The 13,198-nt window shown below is 44.8% G+C and overlaps 2 protein-coding genes across 2 annotated transcripts in view; one reads left to right on the top strand and one right to left on the bottom strand.

Moving 5' to 3' along the window:
• Smu1 (Smu1 spliceosomal factor) overlaps window positions 1-10,692 on the bottom strand; it is a 49,370-nt gene extending 38,678 nt beyond the window's left edge. The window contains exons 1-5 of the mRNA XM_050179374.3: window positions 10,605-10,692; window positions 10,187-10,253; window positions 9,950-10,093; window positions 9,332-9,484; window positions 6,534-6,920 (exon numbers count right to left, since the gene is read on the bottom strand). Of these exons, the coding sequence (XP_050035331.1) occupies window positions 6,534-6,920; window positions 9,332-9,484; window positions 9,950-10,093; window positions 10,187-10,253; window positions 10,605-10,630 (777 nt within the window). The 5' untranslated portion in view covers window positions 10,631-10,692. The remainder of the gene's footprint in view (window positions 1-6,533; window positions 6,921-9,331; window positions 9,485-9,949; window positions 10,094-10,186; window positions 10,254-10,604) is intronic.
• A 101-nt stretch (window positions 10,693-10,793) lies between these two features.
• The window catches only part of LOC126531700 (disintegrin and metalloproteinase domain-containing protein 10-like), a 65,084-nt gene continuing 62,679 nt past the window's right edge, over window positions 10,794-13,198 (top strand). Inside the window, exon 1 of the mRNA XM_050179372.2 lies at window positions 10,794-10,961. Within this exon, the coding sequence (XP_050035329.1) occupies window positions 10,904-10,961 (58 nt within the window). The 5' untranslated portion in view covers window positions 10,794-10,903. The remainder of the gene's footprint in view (window positions 10,962-13,198) is intronic.

Here is a 13,198-nt window from a genome sequence, read left to right as displayed (position 1 = left end):
CGGCACTTTTCCTGATAGCATCGCCCAAATACAGGCGACGCTATCAGCCATGAGGGTGAAGTGCACATGAAAGCGTGGCTGGCTTCGCTTAATTCGTACCACTAAGAAGATATTATCGACGTACGTGGCATGAAACCACATCATTCGTCGACTCCCAAATTTATCAAAATTAATTGTTTTCTATTGAAGTTTGCTTTTTTAGATTGTCTGATAACTTGGAAAATTCTGCGGCTTTTTTTCGTGTAAGAAATATTGATTGGCCAATGTACTTATTTGCATAAAAGGTTGCATATCAATAGAACAAAATTTCAATATAACAAAGCAAATTGTCGACTTTACTGACTTTGTTATATTCAGGTTTAACTGTATTACAATATAAAGCGTCCAGAAAACGGTGAGGAGCAGGCTTCTGTTCAAAAGAGAGTGTTTGAGAAAAAGGTAACTTCGTGATCTGCTTGCAAGCTCTACGTGCCGCGCCAGACCGCAAAATTCAGCTGAGATGTTCACAGCAGCGTATGCTATCCATGCACTGTGATTTTTTACCAAGCCTGAAGGGTGGTTCAGTACAATAGACCCCTCAACTCAAAGCTGTAAACACTGTGAAAAATTCTAAGATAGGCAGAGTTTCAAAATAAACCAAATCCTAAATACAGAAGCCCGATGGCTGTGTATACCCATATCGAGCCCTTCCAATATGCTGCCAGTAATATTCTTGGTCGCTTTTGCATGCAACGTCACCGGACATGTTAGCATCTAGGGGCTACGGCGTAACTGGCAGCTTGCCAAGACAGCTTGCTTGGCACAGAGTCAAGACGACTGATCCTAATGCAATATTTGATGCCAGTAAACTCAGCACAATCGGTTCCAGAGATTCAAAAAACTGAAACTGTTACTTTCCACATCACAATGAATTCTGGACAATTTGATTTCAACAACCAAAACTGAATTGTGGAAAAGCGCAACTGTCACGTCTTCAGTAGACACCCACAAGTAGCGCTGCATTTACACATCAACGAGACATGGACATGAAGTGAGCGTCTTTATAAATCTGCGATCACGCTGTGGATTTGCGTGCTAGCTTTCTTTAGGTGCAGCCCGTTGGCTCATTGCACCTCCTCAAAAGTGATATTTTTCAAGGCCACAACTAATACGCCATGACCACATTGATGCATCACTGACAGCATCCTGAATGAAAAAAAAGACAGCTCACTGCTGCATGTGCGAACCCAAAATGAAGTGGCAGTGAGCAGCCAAGCAAGTGTACATGAGGGGCGATTGACAGAAAGATGGAAAGGTAAGTGGGGAGGGTGGCCCGACGCAACATCTGGCTCGGCTAGCGAGCTGCCGTTTTGTGAAAAGCGAGTGCAAGTGACGCTGCAGACTCATGTCCCACTGCCATTTCCCTGGTATTTCCGAAGTTGAGATTTTGAGGTGTCCAGGGTCCAGCATAAAAACCTTTCAATAAGAGTTGAAAAACACACCTGGCACCATGGCAGTAAAAAATTTTAACTTAACCAGTATTTCAAGATATCAGAGTTTGAGTTAATGAGGGTTTACTTACATACATGTGCTAGCTTTGCGGGTTGAAGTCACAAAGAAATGACGTGATCACAAAATGTATTCGTTTCTTCAATCATAAGACTTAGTATCTCCAAAACATTTCAATTTCAGAAGAATGGACAGATTTTGTCTTGCAAAGCTCCTTCCTCATAAAGAAAAAGCAAAGAGACAGCGCAAAGGCTCAGTCATTCTCTAGGCTTCTCAAAAGAAACGATGAAAAAGAAAACGAAAAAAAAAAAAACTCGCTGTTTGAGACTTTTTTCATAAGCGAAATTTCGCATTGTCATGTTTACATTATTTTCCTTCCATATAGAATTAAGATTGGCTTTTTTTTTTTTTTGTAGCCAAAGGTGACGCCAATCTCAGAAAGCATGGCGCACTGATTTTGCAAATACTACCCTACAGTTACCTGCTCGTGACTGCTCAAGTTAGCTTCACTTAAGTTACTCATGTGTTCGGCAGTTCAAGACAACATTGCATACTGCGATACAAGCAAGGTTTGCCTTTTAAATAAAATTCACCATTTCTAAAAATATTTCGTTCTTCCAACACTATTTTATTTCAGTAACGCAAAGTAGAAAATAACCTTACACTACTGTGCATGTCATTCATACACCTTCCTTACCTGTCACTTTGATGACTAACATAGAAGTGAAGCACATTGATATGTTCTCCAGGATTATTTCATTTTTTTCGTATTTACTGGCATAGTAATGGGCACCAGTTTCTCTAGCACATCACCTGTTATCATGCCTTCTCGATACTGCAGTATGCAAAACATCATGGCACACATTCCAAACCACCCTGAACTCATGCCAGGTGCAACCATTTGTTTTTTGGCCTCAAACCTTGCATCATAGGTCAAGCATGCTCTTAACAAATCATATCATTCTTCACAACTTAAAGTTGCTCTTTCTAATTGTAAAGCATAAAGAGTTTCTGGGTCCTCAAAGTGTAGAATGCTGTGTTAGTAATTGCCATGGCAGAGGTAGTCACCTATAGCAGATGCTGAAAGCTCTTGATACTGGGCAGAAATGGGGAAATGCTATAAATTGGCCAAGTCTAGTTTATTCTAAGTGGAAATTTTACCACCATAGCAGTCTCGATTATAACCAACATTTAGCACTCCAGGACTGTATGCGCCCGTTTCATTCAAATTCCATTCCAGAATTTCTGGCTCCCATTTCACTCCAGGTGTTTGAAATGTGGAATGATTCCGGAATCATTCCAACTCCGGAGTTGGCACTCCGCAACTCTGACAGTGAGCTTCCCCACAACGACTTGTCACGAGCCACTCTGCTGGCTCTCTGCAAATTTCCATTATACAGTAGAATCTTGACGACAAGAATCTCTCGAGACCGTGCAAAAATGCATATCACCCTATATCTATATCACCAAACTCCATAAAATAATCGGGAAATTGAAGGGGCCATAGGAATAAAATTACCGATTTGAATAAAATTTCCAATTATTCACAATTTCCAGGGTGAAATTTTCAAATTCCCTGAGTTTTTCAGGTTTTCCCTGAGTGCCTTTGCAAAATTCCACAAGTGACACAGAACTTTCTTTTATGTCAAGACGGGCTGAAACCACGTCGTCTGATGCTGTCACTCTCTAGTAAGCATATAAAAAAAATTAAGGAAAAACGATTTAAATCCAATCTGAATAATAAGAAGTAGTGTCTATGTTATTCAAAAAGGGAATAGAAGGGAGGGGTTAGTAAAATGCACAGCAAATATAATGCCTTCGAAAAGAATTGCAAATAGAGTCGGACATTTTCAAATACGAATAAAAAAGGAGATGCATACAAAAGCAAATATTTTCGAACATGAGCTATTTCTATCAACTGATAGCAAGCCCAGTGCTATGAGGCCCAAACTTTGTCACAACTGAGATCCTCTCTCAACAGCTCGTAAGTCAACCTCAACTGTCCTGACATACTCTCAGCCCATGCACGACGCATGAGTGTTGTGTTTCACTGCTTTAAAGAGGTTATTTTGGTTTGGATGAGGGACACCTCCATCTCGGCATCAGCCAACACTTTGTTTTTTGAGTTCAAGCTCCTTCAAAATGGCGGCAGCACGCTTCCTTTCCCGTTCATTCCTCAATGCGTAGGTCCTTTCTGTTCTTGCACTCCTTCCACCACTCGTTTGCCCCATAGACTATTTGAAGCATCTTCTTGGTCAGTTGCTTAGTCCACGTCCGAATTTTCGAATTTCTTAGGGGCCGCAAAAACGTCCGAAAAATCGGCCAGTTGGAAAAAAATAAATGCATGTCATTTACTGCCCTTAAGGGCTCAAACCACCACAGGCACACTCGAAAACGCTCTGAAGGCCTGTCGGTACATGTAATAGGCATATCGGTGCTCGTACTGTGACAGGAAATGGTAGGTGCACGGATGTATAGTTAAGGAATACATACTGTGTCCCGGGGCAATAGCCCCTTCCTATGCTTGTAATGCTTCACTGCAATACTTTTGCATATGCTTCACCAAGTAGCATTTCTGTACGGAGGCGAACCCGACTTTCGGGAAACGGCATTATGCAACCCATCGTGCTTTCCAAGCTTCTAAGCCAATCGCGAGGACCACAAAGGTGGAGTCCGTGCCATAGCTGACAGCAGCGAATTCTTTCAATAAAAAACACGGCACCCAACGGCAAGAAGCTTCATAGCAAATGTAGAAGCAGCTCGGCCTAGCATTGCCACAGTGGTGGCTACCGCTGCCAGCAGATCTGCATGTGAGAGCATTGGTTCGAGGCTGCGAGGTAATCAAAATGGCAGCTGTGGTGGCTTTGATTAATGCCATTTGAAACCTGCGGTCATGACAAAACGTCCGGAAAATCGGACGGCGAAGAGTTCTTGCGTCCGAAATTTCAGACGTTCTGATACATTGACTCCATGGAGTACGTGATGGTGCCGCAAAGCCGTCCAAATTATCGGGAATCCGGAAAGTCGGTCGTTGACTGTACACTGGCAACTCCTCCAGCCGACGATAGGATGTCAAAGACGATTCATTACGATTCCTGTCTGTTACTTGAGCCAGCATTACTGCAACTTTCGACCCTTTCAATAAAATTACAGCTAATTTTCCCTGATAGAGGCACAAATTCCCTGAGTTTTTCCAGACTTCTCAAAACCCCTGAGAATTCCCGGTTTTCCCGGTTGGTAGACACCCTGCCAATGTTTCAATTGCTGTTCTACATTGGTTCTAGGGACAGGTGGTGGTGCCATGGGGAAGTCTGAATAATAGCGGAGGTGGAAGAAAACGGTTGACAGAAAATATGACAGCCTTGCAACTAAATACAGTCAATGACCAATTTTTTTGGATGCCTGATTTTTCAGACACGCCTGATAATTTGGATGCCTCTGCAGCACCATCATGTATTCCACAGAGCCAACGTATAAGGATGTATGAAATTTCAGACGCTGAAAACCTTTGCCGTTCAATTTTTCGGACTATTTGCCGTGACTGCAGGTCTGAAATGGCATTAACTGAAGTCATCATTGCTGCCATTTTGATTATCTCGCAGCTTCAAACCAGCGCTCTTGCTCTCCGATCTGCGGGCAGTTGGCTAGTCATTAAGTGCTGTCGTTAGGCCTAGCTGTCCCAACGTTTGCTATCAAGTTTCCTGCTGTTCTGTGCCATGTTTATCATTTAAAGGGTTCGCTGATATCAACAATGGCGGCGACTCCAACTTTGCCATCCTCGCTGACGGCGCAGAAGTACAAAAAGCACAATTCCTGAGAGTAAGCTTTGCCACAAGACAGCAGTGTTACGCAGTCAAGGATAAGCAGTGCATTGAAGCATACCAACAGTGCAAAGGGGCCACTGTCAAGAGACCTACAATGTCTTCCTTAACTATACACAGCATCTGCTGTCACATTACAAGCACCGATATGTCTAATAATTGTACTGGCAGTACTTTAATCTAATTTTGGACATGGCTGTGGTGATCTGAGCCCTTGAGGGCAGTTAAAGCCTGCATTCGCTTTTTCAGACATTTTCGCGGTCCTTAGAGAGTCTGAAAAATTATACATTGACTGTACATATTTCGAGCCTTGTGCAAATAAAAATCTGTGTTGCTGTAAGCAATACCATGCTGAATCCTGCATTTTCAATTTAATTATAGCAGAAGAATACTTCAGTGAAATAAAGCATGACCAAGCAAATTTTAAATGCAATTTGTTATATTTGATAACTCATTATTCCATGTTCATTATATCAAGGTTCGACTGTATTTGATGTTGTTTCTGCACGTCCTGTGCACCCTAGGCTGAAAATAAGGACCTTTTGCTCCAGCAATGAGCATATACACTGCATTACACTTGCTGGAAGCCAGTAGTGCGACTGCCTGGCCAGGCACTTTGGCAGCAGTTAGATGCCGTACTAGAGTTGTCATCGCTATATGGCAGAAACAGCGGCACTGCAAGCACAAAATGATGACCATGGCAATGGGCTTCAGCTAGACGTCATGGCTTTTACTGCTATGTGGCCATAGTAACAAGAGGTTTCGTGAACCTTCCAGAAGACATCTATAAAGTGGAGCTGCATGTTAAACCTAAACCTAACTAAAGCTAAACCACAAACCAAACTCAGTGTACACTAAAAAAGCCTGGAAATTCGAATTTTCTGTGCCCATTTCTTGTTGTCTTTCATGCAAATTTTATCGCACTAGCACTTCATGGTCCACAGAACCTGGCCCACTTTAGCCATTAGTAAGTTTTTCATGTCTGCACCCATCAGTTCAATTTTGATGAACTGGTGGCAAAGCTGAACTGTGGGCAATGAGGGACATTACTATACGTGGCTCCAAACTGTGGCAACGCGGAGTGTTTAATGTATACCCAGCTCTAAGCAAACAGCTGTTTTTGTGTCACACTGACTTCACAATGCAGCTGCTGGTGTAGGGTATAGAATTCACAACCTCATCCTAGCAACACAACACCACAGCTATCATGGAAGGCGTTCCCACCTGTGCTTGGTACTTGAGATCTCTGCGGATCTTTCCAGTGGTGAAGTTCCACACTTCAATGAACCCATCCACGGAGCCTGTGACCAGAAACTGCCCGTCAGGTGAGAAACGAGCACACTCTACATGTGCCTTGGGGCCAAAGCGCATGGTGCGCGAAATCTGTGTGGGGAAGCGCTCCTCCTCCTGTTGGCCCCCCCTCAGGGCAGCTCTGCCCCGGAACAGGTCAAGGGTGGTCCCGGGAGGCAGAAGTCCCTGGTGTTGCTGCCACTTGAGCGCCTGGCCGAGCAGTGCCAGAAGACGTGAAGGGGGCACCACGCTCACCTCTCCTGACAGGGACTGCGCTATTGCTGCCCGCCGGCGCTCCTTGCTGCTCCCACTGGGGTATGCCTGCATCCAGTTATATGGTGCTTCAAATTAAAAGCATTTTTCACTTACTCATTCCCCTGTCACACTGGCAGTTTCAAGCCTCACCAAGAGATTTTCGAGTACATTCTAACATGCTACTACGCAGCTGAACTCAAATCCTCTCCAAGGTGTTGATTCCAGTTTATCAACCACACACAGCACATCATTCGTCCTCATCATCAGCCTACCTATGTCTACTGCCAGACATGTTCAATTGCCCATTTCAGCAGACACCACCCTACACCCACAAATTTCCTGATCTCACCACGCCATCTAGTACTCTGCCATGCTCAATAGAGAGCTCTTTATTTAAAAGCAGAGAGGCTTACCAGCATTGATGTACACGACTACATGCTACTTTGCAAGAAAAGGGCTGAACCGTCCTTGACCTCAATCCTCTTATTCTAATCGCCGGCCGGTTATCCGCTCTATATATAACATATATGTGTCCAAAATAAAAATCCATAGTTTACAAATGTGCCTCTCAAGCAAAAAATATGAATAAATATGTTTGCCATTAAAAAGCTACATTACTTCCTTTTAGAAGGAATTAAGATGGGATCCCATAAATCCGATTTGTTCTAGTGACTAGCAGCAACAATATCAAACTTACATGCTATATTAATGGTCAATTTTAATGTCAAATTTGATATACTATAGTCAGTGACAACGAAAGAATGCAGTGGCAAGGACCCTGTTGTCCAACTAAAAAAAGACTATGAATAGATGCGCCAGCCATTAGCTCATTGCTGTGACATCACGGCAAAGGTGAACTTCTTTCAATATTGGCATCTTTCAGGAACTATTTGCTAGCACAAAGGCACTGAGAACAGTGCCGTTCTGTGGGTGCAGCCTGTACTGATATCTTAGGTTGTCCTCAAGTATAGTTAGTGTTTATCGTTTGCTGATGTAATATTTTTTGGCTAGTGTTCTTATTATGCATCTGCTAGTGTGCCAACAGCAACTTTTGATGGTTATTCTAGATTGTCACTGAGAAAGTATGACTGAGTAGAGCAGGAATGAAGTTCCTGTAGTCAAGCTCAAAAGCACTCATGCGACAGGGGTATAAGAGAGTGTTAGCATGGCGTATATACATTGCCATTACTATACACTACAGTTGCCAACAAGTGCAGAAGTAGCCTTGCAGTGCTTGCCTGGTGGCATAGCCTCCTGTATTTTCCTAGTGCCTGTCCACTTGCTCCGAAACGCATGGGAGCCAATGAACCTCTACTGTGGCACCACCTTCTTTTGAATGGTGACATTTTTAATGGTAACATCTATATACACATCACTCATGGGAGCTCGCACTGCAGAATTTGTCATCAGGACCCTATAAAGGAAAAAAAACATTAAGAGAAAAGAAGCCTTGTCACACACAGGGTCTGAACTCATGATTGTTCAATTGCTAGACAGGTCTGTTAGCCACTGCACCACAACACTTATGTGGAAATAATGGAATAGCTTACGCATGTTATGCAGCTCGATGCATGTGCAGTGAGGCAATAAGATGCAACATTGTGTGTATTCAGCCACAAGTAAAAGTCTGTGGAAAACAAATGCCACGAATTTTTTTTTTGGAGCCTCGGAATGCAGATTGAAATGAAGTGGTACAACCATTGTGCACCTCTACAACTAATGCAACGTATTGAGACAGTGTCACATGGCACGGTGGTACTAGACGAAATTCATGTTTTCTGCTGGTGCTGTGGTCCTCTGACTTTAGCTCCCAACTGCACTTCGAGGAGATCTCGAGTCTGCCATTGCAAGCACTGGAATGCTATGTGCGACAGTGAAAAAGCAGATTTATTTGTGTGCACAGCCACATTATTAATGTGATGAATAAACTTGAGACACTTGCGAGAAGGAATGTGAGTAAATGAACAGTTACGATGCATAATAATATGATGTTAACATACTGTAAAAGACAAAGGTATTTTGAAGTGCTTATACAAGTGCATTTATCAGGGCAAGTGCAGGTGACCCTTGTCTACCTTGAGTATGTCTCATTCACTCTCAAAAGTGAAGAGTGTCGTAATTTCTTATCCCAGTCAATTTAGAGCATGAGCAGCTTTTGCTAAGCGCTGCTCCTCCACTTTCATGTGCAATTTTGTGAGCAGCAATGACATGTGCTGAAAAGATAAAGCTATTAGCCAAAAACATGCTTCAGAAGCTGTGACCAACATATGGGAAAGTGGCACTTCCAAGTGACCCCTTTGTTTTGGTACAACTGAGCAGGCATTGCTTTAATACAGGAGGCTATGCTTATAACTTTATGGTCTGCAAATACAGCGCTACCTGCTGACCTGTAGTGCATATGCCCAACAAGATCTGGAAGGTCAGACTATGCCATGAGGCTCAGTGCTCCACAATGCAAGCGGCAAACCTGTGTGTACCTCTTGTGGGTCGAAGTAGGAACGTGCCAACTGGTTTTCCAGGTGGATGTATCTTTCTGGCTCCTCTTGCTTCAACTTGATCATGGGATCTGTTTGCCTCAAGAGAGATCGAGCTGCGCCAAGTTCGCGCAGTTCAATCAGCTCTAACACCACCTGAAAAATAAGAATGGCAAGGCACAGCTGCAAATACTGTACAACCAAGAACAAACAACACAAATATGACTTCACACATGCAGCCAGCAGCTTCACAAGAGTGATGACTTGGTCAAATTATTCGCTTCTATGAACAGCTGTCACAAAGAAAAAGTTAGTCGAAAAACCTACCATTGGAACTAGCAAACAAGAACGATTTAGTAACATTACAAAAGGAGAAGCACACATAAAGAAACGCAAAAATTAATTAAAGGGGCTCTGTAAAGCCTCCAGTCAGCAGAGCTATTTCTTCCCCTCCCCTTTTCCCCTCACTCCTCCTCGTTTGCACAGCGCTTACTACGTGTGGGTGTAAGGAAGGAGGAGTTACGAAATGTCGGGGTTCACTTTTCGCTACCTGCAGATTTTGTGCCAAAGTGGGGGCACCCCCTCACTACCGCACATCTCTACGCATAAAACGAAACGTACCTGCTCATATAAATCGATTAGCTTTTTGTCCGGTAGCTTCAGTGATTGAACAACCTTGAGAACAGTGTCCCAGTGGCCACTGTGAATGTCTTGAACAAAGCTGTCGACGCTGTCAACTGTGTTCAGGGATATGGACGTTTCTTCCTGCAACACGACACAGAACAATATTTATTAGCACGAAGCATTCACGTAAGTGTTCTGAACGGCGCTTTTTGGAAACAGGGAGCTGATCATTACCTGTAACACTTGGAGAGTCCGAAAGAGGTTGCTCTCCTTCAGGTACTGCTGTATAAGGCGAACAACGCTGCAACGAAATTCAACTCAGTACACAGCCTACTGAAAGCAGTCGGTGCAAATGTCCATTATATGCATTAACTGGGCTTGTAAGTAGCATCTGAGATCTGAACAACGGTCAGATTTCAATTGGCTAAAATTAACAGCGTAAACATGATACGGTAAATGTTCAGATCACTTGGGCAAGTGTTCCTATCAACTACGCTCGTCTTGTAGATGTCAAGTTAATAGCGTTTGAAAAGCACGGCTCTTCATTCCAGACGCAGGAAAAAGGACAGTCACGGCAACAATGACAAATTTAACATTGCACGTCAGGTGGAACTGTCCTGGAAAGGAAATAGATTAGTGTTTAGAAACTTACTCCGCTGACTCGATTTCGATCGCCATTTTCCAAGCGCACGCTGACTGCAGCGGCACTGGTGTTGAGGATAGGTAACAAAATTTACTCTCGACTCCATTAAAACTTTGCAGCGTGCGCGCATGCGCAGGGCATACCCACTTCGGAAATCTTGTCGAAAAAATAACAAAGTAACAAATGAACAAACCACAGTTCACTTTTGTGTGTGAGCGTGTGTGCGGTGTCTGTGGTGCGTTGTTTTGACACGGCCTTCCTCTGTTGTCGGGGCAGGAGTGCAACACACGGAACCAGATGACAGTAGGATGCGTTCTGAACTGCTGTTTTTTATTATAGCACTTTATGCAACAACAGCTGATTGCGGTAAGTGTAGTTCGGGCACTGTCTGTTTCGGATATCCGAGTCAGGGCTATGAATGTTCTCACGCTCCTCTGCTTGTGCCTGAAGCGCCTCGCTTCATTCGCGTTCTCGCACTCAGATTTTTGCTGCTACAGTTTTTTTGTCGGGGTGCCTTTTTCCTGCGTTGTCGAAGCTGCCATTCTCTCGTCGAGGTTTAAAGCAATACCATCTTCCCCTTCGACGTCCTGTTCAGCGGCGACCGCCAATGGCCATTTTTAAATGTTTTATAGCACGTAGCGTACTTGATTAGTACCAGTCCTGGCTGTCCAGAAGCACGCTACACAGGACATTTTGGTGGAACATGTCAGATTGAATTTATACGTTGCTGTGTATAACGCCAGCGTCCTTGCTTGCGCGCTTTTTTGCGAGCAGGGCGGCCCATTGTGCTCGCTTAGCAACCGCCGGAAATTCATCGGAATTACGTGAGCGGCCTGGCATTGTGATGCGCGGCTTGTTTGCCTTAATCAGGATCAGCCGCGCTCATCTCTGCCCGAATGGAACAAAAACCGAGTGCTCATAGCCAGTCCGGTGCGCTTGGGATGGTGGCAAGTGCAATGCCTCACTTCAGCTCGTCAGGCGTGCAGCGCCGACTGTCAAGAGTGCGACGCGCGTTGGCTTTCCGGACGGCAAGGACGGTGCTCGCCCCTCTGCCTGGGTAACGTTCGCGTTGGCGTGAGTCATAGACGTTTCCGTCACGCGATGTTTTCTGCAAACTTCCAACAGTTCCCGCGATGTTTGTAAACAATCGACGTTTTTGATGTACTCTATGCTGCGGTTTAAATGGCACGGCGAGACGTATAGTACGTCGCCGGTGTCATTTGACACACAATGTAACCGGTAGTGTCGAAGGCCAGAAGGCCACTTTGACAAACATATGAGCTTTCTTTACGCCCGTTTGTGTGTGCGTTACCGCAAACGGGCGGCATTATTAGCTGGAGCTCCCAACCTGTGGTGTAGGGCACGGCTCCGGAAAGCAACACGCTGTGCCAAGAAGCCCGAGCGAGTCATTTCCCCAAGAAATTAACTCGCCTTTCCACTTCCGTTTCTCATTCCTGGCAAAGAGAGGCCAAGACTGAAAATTTAAAAGCTAATAAGTTGTTACCATGCCAAGAAACACGGGGCGTTTAGTGGCGCTTTCACTAGTCGGGCGCGCTTTTCGATGTGAAAGTGGAGGGCAGTCATCAGTAGTAGCGCATAACTCCGCATCGATCAAGACGCCGTCGCCGTTCCTATCACGATGGCCCCTATTCCTTACGGCTTCCCTGGCGATGGGGGCTTGTTTCGTTTGTGCACTCATCAATCGCACTTGTGTATACAAAGACGCTCTCGGGCAGAACTCGGGTTCACAAGAACCTAGAAAAGCAATTTTATCCGCAGCGCACTGTACTTGAGCACACTAGAGCTAAGTTTACTGCATTTGTAAGGACGGCTTAGCTCTTTTGTTTGGTATTGTCGGAGTAAGAGTTGGAAGTCTTTGAACGGCTCGTTTGATCTCCCGATTCTGTGGGAATTGGGCACGTGAATTGGAGAACCTCCGTTGACGCGACGTCGAAACTGCATGCGGTTGCACGAAGGCGCTGCACGAACCGTCAGTTTGTTTCGATGCGCAGCATGTCATCGGCGGTCCCGTTTGCCCGGACCTCTTTCTGTAGACAGAAGGCGGTAAAAGGCGAAGGCTGCGTCGAGGCGGGTGGGTGGACACTCCTTGCATGTCGCTAAACCGTGCGCAATTACACGCTCGAGGCGTCTCGGCCCGATCCGTCCGTACACTATTTTTAAAGGGACGCCGCACTCCGCGAAAAACTTGCCGTGCGAGCGTCGCCCACGTGCGCGCGCTGTGCGGCCGGCGCCACTTTTCCCCTGTGTTAGCGGGGTCTCGTTTTAGGTGCCTGCATGTGGTCCTTCGTCTTGGTCCACAGGCTTATTCACGACGTAGTACATTGCACACGGCCTCTGCTATGTGCACCGTTGGCAAATCTTTTTAGGCTGGCTTCGCCTAAGGTGATTTGCAGTCTGGCTGGAAGGATTGACAACCATTTCTGCTGGTCCGTATTTTGTCAGTGAATTGAAAATTTTATATTACGGACGTCTGAACGGTAAACGACAGGAAAAGATAAAGAAGGAATTCCCGCAGAAGTTTTTGGCAATAAATCGAAGCTATTTCTCACGAACTGCCAACAACTTGCAAGTATTGTAAGCAG

This window comes from Dermacentor andersoni, chromosome 5, assembly GCF_023375885.2.
Source record: "Dermacentor andersoni chromosome 5, qqDerAnde1_hic_scaffold, whole genome shotgun sequence".
In the NCBI taxonomy this organism is placed as follows: domain Eukaryota; kingdom Metazoa; phylum Arthropoda; class Arachnida; order Ixodida; family Ixodidae; genus Dermacentor; species Dermacentor andersoni.
Note: the sequence above shows the minus strand (reverse complement) of the source record. Positions and strands in the feature narration are given on the sequence as shown.